The following is a 17212-nucleotide window of genomic DNA, read 5'->3' as shown; positions in this document are numbered from 1 at the left end:
AGCCCAACTTCTCTGTCTCATAACACACATACATCTGTCCAAATGTTTGTGGACACCCCTTCTAATGAATGCAATTTGCTACATTTAGGTTGCATCCATGGCTACACATACATGCAGCTTGTCTAGTCCCTCTAAAGAAGTACTGCCAATAGAATAAGACTCTCTACAGCAGATAAACATAAACCTATTTGCACTATCTCTAACACCAGGTGTGGACTAGAGGGGTATAAAGACCCCCAGCACTGAGCTGTGAAGCAATGATAATGCTCCCTCTATTATTTTGAGATGAGTTGGGGATTTGGGATGGGGGTCAGGTGGTGATCATCCAACATCCTGACCTCACTAACACTCTTATTGCTGAATGCAATCAAATCTTCACAGCAATGAAAAGAGACACAGCGTACTCTTACTACACTACCCCCAGCATGCAACATCATACACCCATAAGAATCCCTACAAAGGTAATAAAGAAACCCTGACTGCTGCTAACAGATACACACAGCCATTAGCTTCATAGAGGCAACCCTAGCCATCAGCCCACCATTAGGAAGCTACATCAAAGCGCTTGTAGTTAAGCCCCTTCCACCTTCAAGATACAGCATCAAAAGGGGGTTTCCTAATATGCCTAACACCAGCAAATCCCCCTCTAGACACTATTGTGGCCCAGAGTGTCCCCTTAAGTCTCAGATAACATGCTCATGTGGGGCCTGTTTGGTCAGCCCAACTGGGCACCAGAATGTTTTGTCCACAGGTTCAATGTTGGCCCCACATATGCATGCCCACCAGGGTCAGTGATGGGCCAAGGAAGGGTTAAACATGGGTTCCACTTGGGTTGTACACTGCATACGGGGACCTAGATGAAACCTAGCCCACATTCCACCCATGTTGGACAGTAGTGGTTTCCAACTATTGTTCTGGACGATGCCCTGCTTTAGACATTTTAGTGGCTTCCTGCTCTTACACACATCTTCTACTCAGGAAGGGCTTGTTAATTAGCTGATTAAGTGGATCAGGATCGAATTGAGAGCAGGGTAAATGCTAAAATGTGCAGGGCAGGGGGTCCTCCACAACCCGGGACGGACACGCACTCTTGGGACACCAGCCAAAAAAGAGTTTATCCTGATTTTGTTGGAGTAACTATCTCTACTGTCCAAGGACAGAAGGCTTTCTACTAGATGTTGGAACTTTGCTGTGAGGACTTGACTGCATTCAGCAACAAGAGCGGTAGTAAGGTCAGGATGTTGGATGATGATCACCACCCCATCCCACATCATCCCCAACTCCCCAACTCATCCCAAAAGGAGCACCAACCAATATTCCAGAGAACAGTTCTTCTACTGCTCCACAGCTCAATGCTGGAGGGCTCAATGCCCCTCTATCCCACGCCTGGCATTATGCCTGGCATGATGCCAATAGGTTCATGTTTATCTGCTCCAGAGAGTCCTATTCATTTGGCAGTACTTCTCCACAGGGACTAGACAAGTCATGTGTCTATTTGTGCATTTGCACATCTGTGTCAGCAATGGATGCAGCTTAAAGTAGGTTAATGCATTCATTAGAATGGGTGTCCACAAACATTTGGACATATAGTGTAGTAATGGATTACTTTGTAATGGATTCACAAGCCTTTCTGCCCAGACAGCTATATTACTATTACTCCGCCAAACTCCATCCCATGTGCTTCAGGCTGCCAGCTTGCTTCATATTACTGGCGTCCGAAGAAACATGCGCTCTAACCTTCGCCTTTGATCAGCAAATTGAAACATTTGGCTTTAATTTCACAGCTAAAGCCCTCCCTCGCTCCTCATTTTATTTGGAGCTCATTTCAAAGACTTCTGAAAACGATTATTAATTATTGAATTAGAGTACGATGCATAGTGGCTTCCCAACAGGTAATTACTCTCAATCGCCCAAGTGACCCGATTCATGTAAAACCAAACCCCACACTGGCCCCCGCCCGTTACTCTTTCCAGGAAAAGAGGGGCTTTCAGAAGACATGGCCAGCAGGCATTTTGTTGTACATTAGCCGTTCTGAGGCCCTAGTAAACACACGCTCGGGTTGTTTGGGTGCAGTGGAGAACGTTGAAGAGCTTTAAGTGGAGTCAGGAGCCACGGTGTTGGGTGACTAACAGAAAGGCTATTTTAAGACCAGAAGGTCAGAATCTATGTGTGGGGTCCCACATTTTGGGTATGTTCCTAAAAAAAAACAAATCCCAGATGAAACATTTGAAGCGATGCGATGAGGCTCCTCGTCTTCAAGATTATACCACCAGTCACCTTATTACTACTAGCCCAGCTAGTAAATAACAAGTCCATGTGGGGCCTGTATGGGGAGCCCAACTGAGAACCAGAATGTTTTGTCCTTGGATTCCACGTTGGCCCCACATATGAATGTTCACCAGGGTAAGCGATGGAATCAGGAGGGGTTGAACATGGCCCTCATCCAGGTTTTACACTGCATACAGGGCCTAGATGGGACCCATGTGAGGTTAAGGTGGGCTGTAATGAACGGGCCCATTTTGGAAGCCCGACCTGGTCCCAGTAACAATACATGTACAAACCCACTCAGAGCCCATGCCCAGCTAGAACCCACCTAGCCCACATTCCACTCATGTAAGCCCCATATAAGCATTTTGGCTGGGGATATAGGGGAACGGGTGTCTTTTAGTAAATGGCTTCTGGATTTGAACCCAGAGCAGGAGTGAGGCCTAGTGGTAGTGCTCCTCAACTCAACTACATAGTTGAGTTGAGGAGCACCCAGATCCTCACCAAGCAGATATAATCCTGATACTCAAGACGGATGAAGTGACCAGGTGTAAACTGGGTCCTGGATACACAAATTCTCAACTTTCCAAGATATCTGCTTTGTAGCCAGTGGTTCCTGTGGCAGCACACATACTCTTAAGCCCATATTAATAAATTACTCACATGGCAAAAGGCCTGATATTGTTTTTTTAAAAAGGTGGAGCAACATAACAGTGATCTGCCACCTTCTCCTCCAACTTCTCCACTCCTTCTCCTCCAACTTCTCAACAATGATTCGATACCTCAACTTTGCATGGTTCTCTTTGCCTGCTGTGATGAAGATGAAGCTCAGGATCAGTCCTGAGTGACTACGTCAGCTGCCTGAACCTGCCTGAGAAATAAAAAGATCTTATAAAGGTTTGTATGGTTGTAATTAACCTTGGCTGTGCGCTCCTGTGATGGGGAGAGCATTCACAGCAGTAGATTAGATATCTGATGTTTCACAGACAGCCCTTTACTTCACTGAAATGCTGTGAAATGCTGGTTACATTCCTCCAAACTGACCTCACTGTAAGGAATTTCATCTAAATTTAGGGATCTAAGTTTTGTAAAGGAGGGACAATGCAATACAGTACAATACTCTAAAAACTGCGACTGACTGAATGGACAAAGCATGCAAATATAGGATACCTAGAAGCTTTCTTTGCACTGAAAGGTGGTACCAAATCAGGGGCTCCTATGACTGCTCAAAGAACTCTCTGTGGTCTCTGTTTTATTAACAGGCCCATATTGTGGAAAACTAAGAGCCCATTTATCTCTGCTGGGTCAGGACCTTCCTTCCAATCTCCAGTGGTGGTACAGAGCAATGGACGCTCCACTGTGAACCAGTTAACCTCTATAATGAACACCTTCCATCACCTGATACAGTCCTTGCTGCAACATCTCACTGCTGTCATCCTAGTCATGGGTGGTTAACAGGCCCATAGGTGTGGCACAATATGGCCTATATACAATGTATGAAAGTACCCCCCCCACACACATACACACACACACTGACTGTTCAGTACAGTACACTCTCAGATGTTCTGTTTCCACACACCCACAACTTCACAGTGAATCTCTCTGTGAGTGCTGTCAGTCTCTGACTACTCTCCGGACCACGGTCAGTCCATGTGTTCTGCGTTAGCTGTCTGTCTCCTCAGTTTCGGTGGCTGCAACAGCTGCTACTGAACCACAGGCTGCTATCTCTCCCTCTCTTACACTCACTTCCTCCTAATCGCTTTATCACACAGATCAAGCAGACGGGGGAAAAATCCCTCCAGAATAAAGCCATCAGACACATGCTGCCCCAGGAGATGAGAGAGAGGGGCGATCGTTTCATCTCAGGGATGAGAGAGCGAGCGAGAGGCTGGAGATGGATGGAACAGAGCGAGGAGAGAAGGAGAGAAGGTCGAGGGGAGGTAGAGAAAGTAGTTCAAACTATGAGAATTTACGTCCTTATATATCTTCGCATACACGGACAGGGCAAGACTCCAGATTCATCTGTCCCTTCTGATGGTGGAGGCAGTACTTTGACATCAACTGTGGCTAGAGGAGCTCCCTGTAGGTCTCATGATGACATTTCAGGGTTGTTGGAGACTTAGTTACTCATCCTGTGGTCTGCTCTCGGGCTGAACTTGCTAGGACGACTTGATCTGTCCATGCTGGCAGTTGTTTTAATTGTTCTTCACTTGTAAAGGATTTAGTGGACGGTGGAACAGCAGATTTCTAACTGTTACTAAACTGAGATCTAAACCCCTTCCCAGACTCATCTGCATCTACAACCTTCTTTCTGAAGGCCTCAGAGAGCTCTTTGGATCTGGCCTGGTGATCTTCACCACTCACTTCAACCATCAAGAGCAAACCAGACTAAATGTCTGAGGTTTTTTAACTCCTTCAATCCTGTACATATGCCTTAGACACTACAGTTCTTCAACCGCATAACTGCAGTTCTCTCTAAATTAGCATCAGTTTTATAGACCCTAAAATAGAGCCCTGTGGGACTCCACAATAAATGCTATCCTGTTACCAAGTAGTTACCAGTAGTTTCTGCATTATGATTAATAACAGAGTAATAATCTCAGGGTTCAAACATTTAAATACTAATAAATGTCAGGGTGTTCTTACTTTTTCCTAATCTGAAAATTATATTTCTCAAATGTTTTTAAGATTTTTTTTGTGTTTACTTACATTACCTCCATCCCTCAGCTTTGTTCACATGAAGATCAAATGTCCATCTGTTTAAATATGTTAAAAAGACAACGGTTTTCATTAGGTTTCCTATGTACGCCCATGGTCTTAAACTGAAGGCCCTCTTTGATCACAGATTAGGTTCACCAGACAGCTGGGAGCATGTGTGTGTGTCTATAGACATGTGTAGGAAACAGAATTTAGATGTGGGCAGAAAAATGTGTTTGTATTAGTGTGTTAGCCTGTGTGTGTGTGCCTGTGAGTGTGTGTGTGTGTTGTAACTCGCAGTATGGCAGCCAGACAGAAGTGGAAGCGGAGTTTTTTGCCTCACATAAAGCGCTGTGTCTCCTGTGGTGGAATCCCTTTGATGTGTCTCTGGCCTTGGTGAACAAACTGAGGGCCTTTTACATGTAAGGAAACAGCGGGACTCGCCCGGCACGGCCTCATCTGCTTGATCCTGGATCAGTGCGGATGTTCGGCTAATACCAGAGGGCACTACTGATGTGGTCTGCTGAGCTGAGCAGGGGTACGAGGAGAAAAAAACCCTGGGTCTTGGAGATCATTCTAACACCGTTAACTAACCTCTGCTGATACTGATCTGAACAGAATCATATAAGTATCAGTGAATATCTGCTTAATCTCGTAAACTCCTCAGAACCACTGCATGCTTTCCATGTCGTTAATCCATAGGGAGTAATAAAAGTCACTGAGCATAAGGGGTTAAGGGCACATATAGAAAATATATAGTGGATGCTCACTCCCCAGTCCATACAGTCCATATATGGAAGCAAATCTGCAAAAACAGCCTGATTTAAATCGAACAATTGAAAAAATGTGATGTATAGGATGAATATAGGATATATTTAGATGTGTGTGTTTTTGTGACATCACAAAAACCCACACATCTAAATATATCCTATATTCAGCCCACAGCAGGCTAGCCTCTCACATTCACGCTGAAGAGGAGTTATGAGGAGTGTTTCAGCCAGGATAGCTTTTAGAACGTTTCGGACGAGGCAAGGCAGCCTATAAAAATTGAGCTTGTTTACATATATCTGTCTTAAAGGTGCAGTAACACAAAAATCAGTACTCCGGTAAATTTACGGCTGCTCGTATACAAGTGAATTGTGACTATTTAGGATGCAGAAAACCACACAAGCATCATAAGTGGACATCAGGGAAGAATTCTGATCAATATTTGAAACTGATGATGAATTAATCAAACTCCAGAAGAGCAGAAGGTGTGGATGGTGCTGTGCTACTGCGCTAAAACAATACCTTAATTTGGCTGCATTGGTTTTTAGCAACCTTTTGGTGCTGCTGGACAGTTGGTGCCCCTTGGACAGTGCCCATACAGCCATTTCAATGAATCCCAGGCAGATGTCAGGCACAATTCCCTTATAAGTGCATTACTTTATTATTGGTGAGAGCATAGTTTGTGTTTCATCTTCATCATAATAACAATCAGATAGCCTGAGTGTGTATCCTTTCACACAGTTTTAGCATGAGCATAGAAACAGGTGAGGTGATCCATGGAGATGACTGTATAGGGACTGCCCAAGTATTTAGGAGTACCCAAAAACCATGACTCGGCCTAAAGTTTAGAGATCTATTGAAGAATGTTATTAGCGATGGGCAATATTAGCAATTATGCTTACAGAATCTGTAAGAATGGGAATGTTCAGAGGCGCCAGAGGACCTAGATGTAGCCCATTTACTGTATCAGTGGTGTGGTGTACTTCAGATAGATGTTTATTAATCAATTCATGTCTATTATCTGGTCCACATCACACGAGCAGCTATTTCGAGTACACCAGTGCTTCTTAAACAGCTAGGCTGACACAGTCAGGTGCATCTAACCAACATTCCAAAAGATACTGGGTCTGGGAAATGAAGAACACTCTCTAAACTCAGCCAATGCTTTAAATTCAGACACAGATACACAACAGAGCAGGGAAAGAACTCTGCAAGGGTGGTAGGACAGTGTGTCAGCGGGGATGTGTCATTAATGTGGGTACATGGGAACAGTCAACGTGCGAAGAAGCTGACTGATAAGAAATGAGATCAATTAACCATCTCAGTCATGCAAATGAGCTCCAGGACCAGAGCAGGAATCTCTAAAACCTCAGCCAAGCTTGGTGCAATGCCAGGTCACAAACACAGCATGTAGGTATGTAGGGAAGGAAGCCCTTCTACACCTCCACTTCTGAAGGCCTTAAATTAGCTTTGAGACTCTCTCAGATTTATATGGACGCACCTTGTATGCTCCTCGTATCTCCAAAATTGGCACATTACTGGAGGACAAAAAACCTTAAATGGAAGTTTATTTAAATTGTAGTCGTTTTGGAGCATTCCTATTGATCCATTCATCGTGGAATTTGGGTGCAATGTAAAGAACAACAGCCAGATTCAAATTATGTCGAAAAAGTGAAAACCAGCTAAAACTGAGATACAAAGCTTGCTTCCGACAAGGACAACATCTGTCCAGTTCAGAATCCATGGAGTGTTATAAAATACACTTGTCTGGGAATGCCAGGAACTCCTTTGTTTCCTTTGGGGATTAGGTCAGGAGGACTGGTCCAAGGAGGAACCAAACAGCTGTGCATTGCATATTTTCACCTTAATATCTTCTCACTGGTTTTAATGCAATGAACATTGGGTCTTATTCACCTAATGTCACCCATTTCCACCAAGATTCTGATGTTCAGCAATGTTTGGGATTTGTGATTTGCTCAGTTTGCGAGAACAATGTGATCTGCCCTGTAAAAAGACGTCATGAATCTGATGAAGACGTTTTGTTAGGACTTTCCTCAAGAACAAATTTGAGAGGACATTGGTCAATGAGGCTCGTACCACAACCAGTGTCCAACCACCTGCTGTAAGAGCAGCTTCTAGGGATGTGTGACATAGTCCAGAAAGGTCTACCCCAATGCTAGAGCAGTGTATGGCCTTCATTTAGCATTTAAGCATTCCTAGCTCACACTTAAGTCAATAAACACTGATAGGCTCATAACTGCCAGAGGAAGCTGCCCTGACAATGAGATGGATTATTTCAGCTGGACAGCAGCACACCCATCTCTAGGGTCAGCAGTAGGGCCTGCTTCTCACCAATACTAAGGTCATGCCAATGAAAAACACATAAAGTGCACCAGTGCCCGTTTTAAGGCCGGCAGACTTACCCTGCAGGCGAGCCATCGTTGCAGGTGACTGTGGAGTTGTCCAGGAAGTGCAGCTTCATGTCCTGGTCCAGCCTGCGGGCGGAGCAGGGGTACAGCGACTGAGCCAGGTTCTGCACCTGCCGCATCAGAGTGTCCATGTTTCCCTCCACGGGTGTAAAGTCCAGGGGGAAACTCTCTGCCCCTTCACTCCTGGCCCGGTACGAGGGGGCAGAGTGGGTCCGACCCCCTCGTGCCCTCCTGCCCTCCGCATCCTGGGCCAGTAGGGTGACCAGCAACACGGCCAGAGCATGCATCCCACCCCCCATCTCCGAACGGGACAGAGGGAAGAAGAAAAAAACCAACACCCTCAGCGGTCACTCCTCTATGAGTCCAGTTTCGATGTATTCAGTCCAGGTGCTTTTGATCCCAGCTGGACTCTCACGAGACGTTTATTAGCCTAATAAAAAGTTAAGAAATCTGTGATTTAATAGTAATATAAAAGTATCAGTGCAAAAATAACAGGTCCAGTTCAGTATAACTGATGTAGACCTCCAGGTCTCTGTCTCTCAGCTCATGTCTCCCACTCTAAACTCCTGCTGGACTCCTCTGATCTGATCCTGATCAGTCCCATTCACCACGACTTCCTCCTCTAAAAACAAAAGCAGCGCCAGTAATAAAACATCAATCACTTTCAGGCTGATTAAAGCACTGATTGATTAATTATCTGATCGTTTGACTGATCTCTCTCTCTCTCTCTCCCTCCCTCTCTCTCTCTCTCTCTCTCTCCCTCTCTCCTGCTCCTGATAGTGGCTCTAGGTCTCAGTGCGTCTCCACGCTGCTGCTGGGGGTTTTATTCTAAACGCTCCGTCCGCTCAACCAATCAGAGCGGTGGGCCGGTCAGCGGGGGCGGAGCTCCGTCAGCACGCGCGCGTTCTTTTCTGGACTTTTTCACCCCCCCAAGTCTTTGAAGTTTATTTGAAATCGAATCTTTTGATCTGCAACAATCGTAAGTAGATGTTCGTCAATCAAACAAGCGACCAATAAAACCCAGCATTTTTCAAAGGCTTCAGAGATCAGTTCAGGTATTTGGATCTTTTTTATTGAATACAAATGAAATACAATAAAAAATAAACGTCAAAACTGCCATCACGCCTACTTACTGGACATGGCCTACCTCACCCAATAAATGGAGTGTAAACGTCAATGCATTCATTTATAAAAATACAGGAGCAAATAATTTTTCTTTATTTTGCACAATTGTAGTAGTTTTTTGTAATTATATATTAATATATTATATTAATATTTGTTTAAATTATATATTTAATATATTATTTTATTTTTTATATATGTATATATTAAGCTGTATATCTATTATATTTTAATATATATCTATATATGAATATATTTATATATAAATACATTTTCTATATCTTTTTACACTTTTGACACAATTCATATTTGTTTTATTAAAATAAAACATATATTACAAAAGTATTTAATGTGTTATTCATTTTGCATGCGCCAAATTTGCATAGTGCTTTTTTTGCAATACAGTGTTACATACAGACACAATTCTGATTTATTTACTGAATTTACTTTAAATATAAATAAAGTCATCATTGAAATTTTATACATACTTTTTTCATTAAAATAAGTACATAAACATTGTAAATAAACACATGTAATTTGATCAAAGTTTTGGATACAACTGCTACAAGTTATATTTTTATGTTATATTATATTATATTGCGTATGATATTATATTTTTTTACTTTATAAATAAAAAAAAACATTTATAAAGACAGTTACTATATTTTATGGAGCCAAACAACAGGGCTGTGAAGAAGTGCATACACATGCATCAAGAAATACAACGCACACCATTATTGTATAGTGGCATGCATTTTAAGCCTGTGTGATGTCATATAGGGTACAATCAGATCACAGTTCTGAAAAGGCCCCGGGTTAAAAAAAAAGAAAATGTGTGGTATGCTGGTGATTTAATAATCAAATCAAATCAAAACAAACAGAGTCGTTTTAAATGGACTGGAAAAACACAGACAGGCGTTCAGACGAGAGCTCGTTTCCCTAAATAACTTCCGTTCTGCAGTGCACTTGCTTTGCTTCGAGAGGTCACACAAACACAGGGCTCAGAAGGCCCTCAGCGCAGCGACTGAAGTTTTATTTCCTCGCCTGATAGTTTGGACGGATAAGGGACGGAAACTGTTTGTTTGTTCAGACGGCTGTAATTCCCCCAGGGCTGAAGCAGGCCTTCTTTCACCTTCATAGCTTTTAAACATGAGGGAAAAGGTGCGCTGGAGTGGGGCTTTCTTTTGCAACGTTTAAAGAGCCCATAACATGGATTTTTTGTAAATGGACAAGTTTGGATGCAGTGTGTATATGCTGTTGAAGCTTAATGGAAGCTCCCATTTTTGATTCATTGTTTTTGTGATTTCAGACAAAAGTATTGGGACACCTGCTCATGTCATGTTTCTTTTAACTGCCTCTACTTTCCAGGGTAGGGTTTTTAATATTAAATATTGAATGACCTGAATATTGAATATTGGATGACCATTATCCTACTTCATCCCCAACTCCTAAACTCATCACAAAAATATTGGATGGAGCACCATGCATTGTTCCAGAGAACACAGTTCCACTGCTCCACAGCTCAAAGCTGTCTAGCATTAGGCACGATCCCAACAGGTTCATGCTTATCTGCTTTAGAGAGTTCTATTCTATTAACGATGCTTCTCTACAGGGTCTAGAAGCAGGATAAAGTCCTGACTTCAGAAGAAACAATGAATGAGCAGATGTTCCAAATACTTTCGTCCAAATACTTTTGTCTATAACTACATAAAAGACATATTTGTTCTATAATAGCTACCAAATATTTAAATAGTAGTATTTACGGAAGAATAAATCTGAAGGTCAAGCTAAGAGGCTAATATAGCTAACATTAAAGTAATGGCCCTGTAGTCAGGGTACTAACATGGCATAGTTCTGGACTAATTAGTATAATAGTAAATAGTCAGGTCCACCCCTGCGCACTCTCCAATTGCTCCTATGATACGGGTGATTCAGACAGCAGGTGGAAAGTGTTCATGACTAACATAGGGGAGATAATCTGGGCAACAAAAAAAACCCACCTTCCACAGGAAATAGTCTCATTATTGGGAGTCACACCCTCCAGACTTCAAAGAGCTCATGCCTCTGTGCTGAGTGTACTGTATGAGCCAGAAGCCCCCATACATCCCCTCATACTCCCACACCATCCCTCTCCCCTCACTGCACTGAAACGGATCTGAACTTCATTCCTTCTGACATACCTCTCACTCCTCATACCTCTCAGCCCGTTCAGTCAAGGTGGAAAAACATGCCACTTAAATCACTCACATATGGTGCTCCTCACGGTTCCTCAGTGGCAACAGCAGCAGCAGCAGTGAGACACAAGGCAAACACAGGATGCCTAGACACTGGAGAGGCCCAAATCCTCATGAGTAAAAGGTTACAAAGCTGAAGGACACTAAATACTATCTGGTTCAGGTATTTGCAACCCTTCCTCTACACTTATCGGTCAGTTAATGAGGCTCACAGAACATGTAGGTATGGCATCTCCTGGGCCACCACTGACCAGGACACCACCAAATACCATGTAAATGTAATGGGTGTGATGCTGGTATGAGGGCATCGGGCACAGCAGTGTTGGTGGGTTTGTACAGGCATAGTAAGTAGCTCAGGCTTTCTAAGATAAAGTAAGGTGACTAGACGCCCACTTTTCCTGGACATGTTCCCTTCCAGGCTCTAAAAAATGCAGCCAGCCTTGAATTTTCTGAATTATCCTGGTATTAGCTTTGATTTTACTGCAATCCTTGCTTCTAAAACAGCCTTATATTCGGGGTTCCAGGTGGGCACGGGCTCTGAGTGGGTTTGTATATACGTTTTTACTGGTACCCAATTGGTCTTCCCAAATGGGCCCCATCATTACAACCCAGCTTAATCTTACTACTAGTCCCACCTAGGCCGTGTATGCAGTGTACCACCCAGGTGAGGCCCATGCTTAACACCTCTTGGTCCCATAACTGACCCTGGAGGGTATCCATATGTGAGGCCCAAGGACAAAACTTTCTGGTTCCCAGTTGGGGTCCCCGTATAGGGCCCATGGACATGTTATTTGGGACACCTTCGCTCCACCATAACTGCTCTATATTTACTTGCATCTACACAACCATTGGTCAAATTGCTTCATAGAGAGCGATAGCAGGAGAGAACGAGAGCAGGAGCTGGCGATTGACTGCAGCCTAAATATGTAAATCGTCACTGTCATGCAAAAATCTTTACAGGAGAAGGGAAAGGCCTCCTTAACTTTCAGTGGAAGTCATAATATAAATATTCAGTAGTCATTTTGGAGCATTTCTATTGGTGCATTACTCATTAACTTCTACCAGAATATAAAGAACAAGCGTTATATTCATATGATGTCAATAAAAGTACAAGAAAACAGCAAAAATACAAGGTTTTAGGACAGTGACAAAATCAATAATCAGATTAGTGACACACACACAGTTCTAGCCTGCTCCTCAGACCAGGAGAACTGAAAAGTCCATGTCCAGTTAACCACACTGAGGTGTATTACTCAGTAACTACAGGGACTTCTGGACAAACCGGTGGGGCTATTCCCTGGTAATAGAAGTTAAGGTCAAGTTAGGGGCGCTTCACAGGCTTGTAGCCCCTTTTAGGCCATAGGGGTTAAATTGTGTGGTGTTTTTTAAGGTAGCTGACTTTTCTTTTAATTATGTATTTATTTATTTTGTCATTAAAATAAAAACGGGAGGAAAGGAAAAGATGATTTGTCTGATCTTGATAAATAATTATATTTTAAAGTACTAATGTAGGCCTGCTTGAAGTCCAACAGGTGGACGCCTGTGTGTCCCCAGTGTCCTCTTTTATTCAGTGGTCATTTTGGAGCATTTCTATTGGTGCATTACTCACGAACTTCTACCAGAATATAAAGAACAAGCGTTATATTTATATGATGTCAATAAAAGTACAAGAAAACAGCAAAAATACAAGGTTTTAGGACAGTGACAAAATCAATAATCAGATTAGTGACACACACACAGTTCTAGCCTGCTCCTCAGACCAGGAGAACTGAAAAGTCCATGTCCAGTTAACCACACTGAGGTGTATTACTCAGTAACTACAGGGACTTCTGGACAAACCGGTGGGGCTAATCTCTGGTAATAGATCCAGGGAATATCCACTAAGGTGTGTGGTTATAAGATGTGTGGAAAAATAAAAACTGAAAGGAAAAGATTTGTCTTGATGAATGTTGATATTTTAAAGTACTAATGTAGGCCTGCTTGAAGTCCAACAGATGGACGCCTGTGTGTCCCCAGTGTCCTCTTTAAAAAAAAAAAAAAAAAAAATATATATATATATATATATATATATATATATATATATATATATATATATATATATATATATATATATATATATGATCAAGGCACATCATGACCATGGAAGTGGACACCACCTAGGTTTCCTTCAGAAAATGCCCTTTTCCACACCTCTGATTAGTAGGGTTCCTCACAGGAGGTCCTGTGGAGAAGCTTCTCGTTGGCTCATTCCTGCTTCACATAAAGTTGCTTCAAACAAACACAGTGACGTCAGTCTGCGATGGCAGCCAGCAGCACTGCAGTGTCAGTTCTGACTCCCAACGGACGAAGACAGACAGTCAAAGTGTCTCCAAACACACCGTTACTGCAGGTAAACACGGCCCATGACATGCTTGGCATATAAATATCGAGCTTTCGTGTCCTGTTCGTGAGGCACGGCGGTGTTTTTGTGGCGCTGTGTGAACAATGGCTGCTCGTTTAGCTCGGCGCTAGCTCAGCGCTCAGAACTGCCCCTGAGACAGAAACTAAATAAAGCTAAATAAACTGATTCTCATATTAACACCATTTACTCCTGCAGGTCCTCGAAGAAGTCTGTAAGAAACATGGCTTTAATCCAGACGACCATGGACTGAAGTGAGTGTTTATCTCCTGACAAGAGCTAGCTAAACATGCTAGCTAGCTAATTTGCTTAGCTACATGCTAGGCTAGCTTGTTTTCACAGGGTTGCAACTGCACCCTTCTAGTTAGCTAGTGCTAGTAAATTGGGATTACTGTTGTAGTAGTTTACCACAGGATACTACACTAATATTGTAAACATTATTAAGTATTATTATAGAGTTATTATATAAGTTATTGAACTGTACAGCAGTTGTAAGGATACCCATGTAATTGGTCTGAATGATGTTGTACATGATGTCTCAGTCCTGATACAGTCTTGACTGCTACAAAGGCTCTGTCTCGGTCTCGGTCTTGGTCTCGCCCTCGCCCTCGCCCTCTCCTAGTCTTGACTTGGATTAGACTACTACAGAGTTATCTTGACTTGATGTGACCCTCTCTGGACCCTGACATTGGACTTGGCATTGTGTTGAGTACTGCAAAGTCTTTACTAAAAATGTATGTGTCCTAATATCAGTCCAACAAGTGTTGGTCTTGACCTGAACTAGTGCTGGTCTTGCCTCAGACTTGACTACTATAAAGTCTTAGTCTTTACATGGGTTTGTCTCCTTCAAAATCTTGGTTGTGACTCAGACTCAACCACTACAAAGTCTTGGTCTTAATGTTTCCCAGTCTTGGTTCTTGACCTTGACCCTTTGAACTCAACGTAAGTCTCAGTCTTGATCTTTGTGTTGACTAGAAGTTGACATCTTCTAATGTCAGCCTTGACTTGGACTAAATTACTTCAAAGTCATGGTCTGGACTTGAACTCTAGGTGCCCTAGTGACTTGACTACTATTTCGGTCTTTACATGGACTTGTCTACTTTAAAATCTTGGTTGTGACTCAGACTCAACCACTACAAAGTCTTGGTCTTAATGTTTCCCAGTCTTGGTTCTTGACCTTGACCCTTTGAACTCAACGTAAGTCTCAGTATTGATCTTTGTGTTGACTAGAAGTTCTTGGTTGTGACTCAGACTCAACCACTAAAGTCTTGATGTGTCCCAGTCTTGTTTTTGGCCAAACTCATTGTATGCAAAGTCTTGGTTTTGACTTTGAGTCTTGATTGTGGCACCTTATTAACTACTACAAAGTTTTGACTGGAAGTTGGTATGTCCTGATGTCAGTCTTGGCTTGGACCTGATTACTAACAAAGTCTTGGTCTTGACTCAAACCCTCACCCTTGCCTCATACTTGACTACTATGAAGTCTTGCTTTTTACATGGACTTGTCTGCTACAAAGTCTTGGGCTTGACTCCGACTCAGTGTGTCCTGGTCTGGGTCTTGGCTCAGTCTTCACCTGTAGTCATTTAAGTTTGTGACTATAAGGACAGGACGCCTGTATTATGTGTAATGACACCAGTGAATTACTGTCATATAAATCAGAGCTCTGCACACTACTGACTATATGTGTCTTTTTAACTTCCATTGTTTATTTGTTCACCCCCCTCTTGACTGTGTTCATGCATCTGTGTGTTTGTGCTCTTGTGAAAGAGTCAGTGAGTCACCCATCATGATGCTGCAGAAGTCTGTGGTGCTGCTGGTGTGTGTCCTTTGTGCTCTCGCCTCTAACTCTGAGTGACTCTTTTATCTGCAGGTTTCAGAGGAATGTGCTGGATCTGACGCTGCAGTGGAGGTTTGCCAGCCTGCCAAATAATGCCAAGCTGGAGGTGGTGCCAAGCACCCGGCAGCGGGGAGGGGCAGAAAGCACGGTGGGTTTGAGGCCATTGTTGATCGTCTGTGCAAGTTGGATGTATTGTGCTAGATCGATTAAATGCTCAATAATGGGTGTGAGAGCAGCAAAGCCGTAGCACCATCACTGACACCTTGTCTATGGTGCTTGTCTCGGGTGATCTGATCACAAGTGGACAGCGAGCTCAATGTGTCTTCAGTGATCACTTGTGATTGGATTTCGTGAATGGAGGAAGGGGGCTGCGCACACTTACTGTGTCCGGTGAGGTCTTTATTGTGTAAATGTGTGGTCGGTTGCAGGCGTTCACACTTTATTGATTGCTAATGTCTCTTATTAACATACGAGAGCTTAAACAAAGAAAAGAGCTTTGCGAAACCATTAACCTTTTTTTTCTGTGATGACAAAGCAGTATTGGGATGAACAGATACTCAACTTCTTAGTGTGTCTCTTAAGATGCTTCTCTAATCTGCGAAAGGCTTGTTTAAGTTAAGATAATCATTCTAGCACCATGGTCAGCGACAATGTGTCACTTAACATTCTTATGCCTCGTGTTTTACTGCTGAAAAGAATGGGTTACTAAATCTGTATCTGTAGAAGCGGACCCCCATATAATCAGAAATTGAATAAAATATGTATTACCTATTATGTCAAACAGTCTACCCCCCAACAAGACCTGTTTAAAGAAACATAGACCATCAGCCATTATATTAGCACTACCTGCCTAATGTTGAGCAGGTTCCTCTTGTACAGCCACATCAGATCTAACCATATGAGTAAGGCAAGAACTTCAAGTCTTTTGAAGGCGTACTGTGGTATCTGGCACCACTGGCACCTTGTTATTGTCAAAGTGGCTCAGATTCTTATGCTTGCCCATTTTACCTGCTTCCAGCACATCATCTTCAAGAACTGACTGTTCACTTGCTGCCTAATTTGTAGATCCCATCTTTCGACAGATGCCACTGCAGATAGTAGATAATCAGTGTTCTTCACATCACCTCTCAGTGGAACTAATTCATTAGTTATTAAGCATTGATACTTTAGTTAGTTCCGACGCTTACAGTCAATGACCAAATAGAAAAAGTGCCAATATAGTCCTATTCTTTTGTGCTCAATCCCAAGCACTCCTAGTCTTAGTCTTAACTCTGACTCAATGTGTCCTGGCCTCTACTTCTCCAAAGTCTAGGCTCAGGGTGTCCCAGTCTATGTCTTGACTCAGACTCTACTACTAAAAAGTCTTGGTCTTGATGTTTTCTATTGTCTGTTTTGACCTGAACAATATATCCCGGCCTCAGTCTTTAATCTAATTATCTTAAGATGTTTTTACACCTTTTC

General features: G+C 42.7%; 2 protein-coding genes across 2 annotated transcripts in view; one reads left to right on the top strand and one right to left on the bottom strand.

The window, feature by feature from the left end:
* Window positions 1-8458, bottom strand: part of notum1b (notum, palmitoleoyl-protein carboxylesterase b) — a 16065-nt gene extending 7607 nt beyond the window's left edge. Inside the window, exon 1 of the mRNA XM_072660627.1 lies at window positions 8154-8458. Within this exon, the coding sequence (XP_072516728.1) occupies window positions 8154-8458 (305 nt within the window). The remainder of the gene's footprint in view (window positions 1-8153) is intronic.
* A 5350-nt stretch (window positions 8459-13808) lies between these two features.
* aspscr1 (ASPSCR1 tether for SLC2A4, UBX domain containing) overlaps window positions 13809-17212 on the top strand; it is a 35970-nt gene continuing 32566 nt past the window's right edge. The window contains exons 1-3 of the mRNA XM_072660822.1: window positions 13809-13904; window positions 14112-14167; window positions 15785-15899. Of these exons, the coding sequence (XP_072516923.1) occupies window positions 13815-13904; window positions 14112-14167; window positions 15785-15899 (261 nt within the window). The 5' untranslated portion in view covers window positions 13809-13814. The remainder of the gene's footprint in view (window positions 13905-14111; window positions 14168-15784; window positions 15900-17212) is intronic.

This window comes from Salminus brasiliensis, chromosome 17 (assembly GCF_030463535.1).
Source record: "Salminus brasiliensis chromosome 17, fSalBra1.hap2, whole genome shotgun sequence".
In the NCBI taxonomy this organism is placed as follows: domain Eukaryota; kingdom Metazoa; phylum Chordata; class Actinopteri; order Characiformes; family Bryconidae; genus Salminus; species Salminus brasiliensis.
This window is presented reverse-complemented; position numbering and strand designations above follow the sequence as displayed.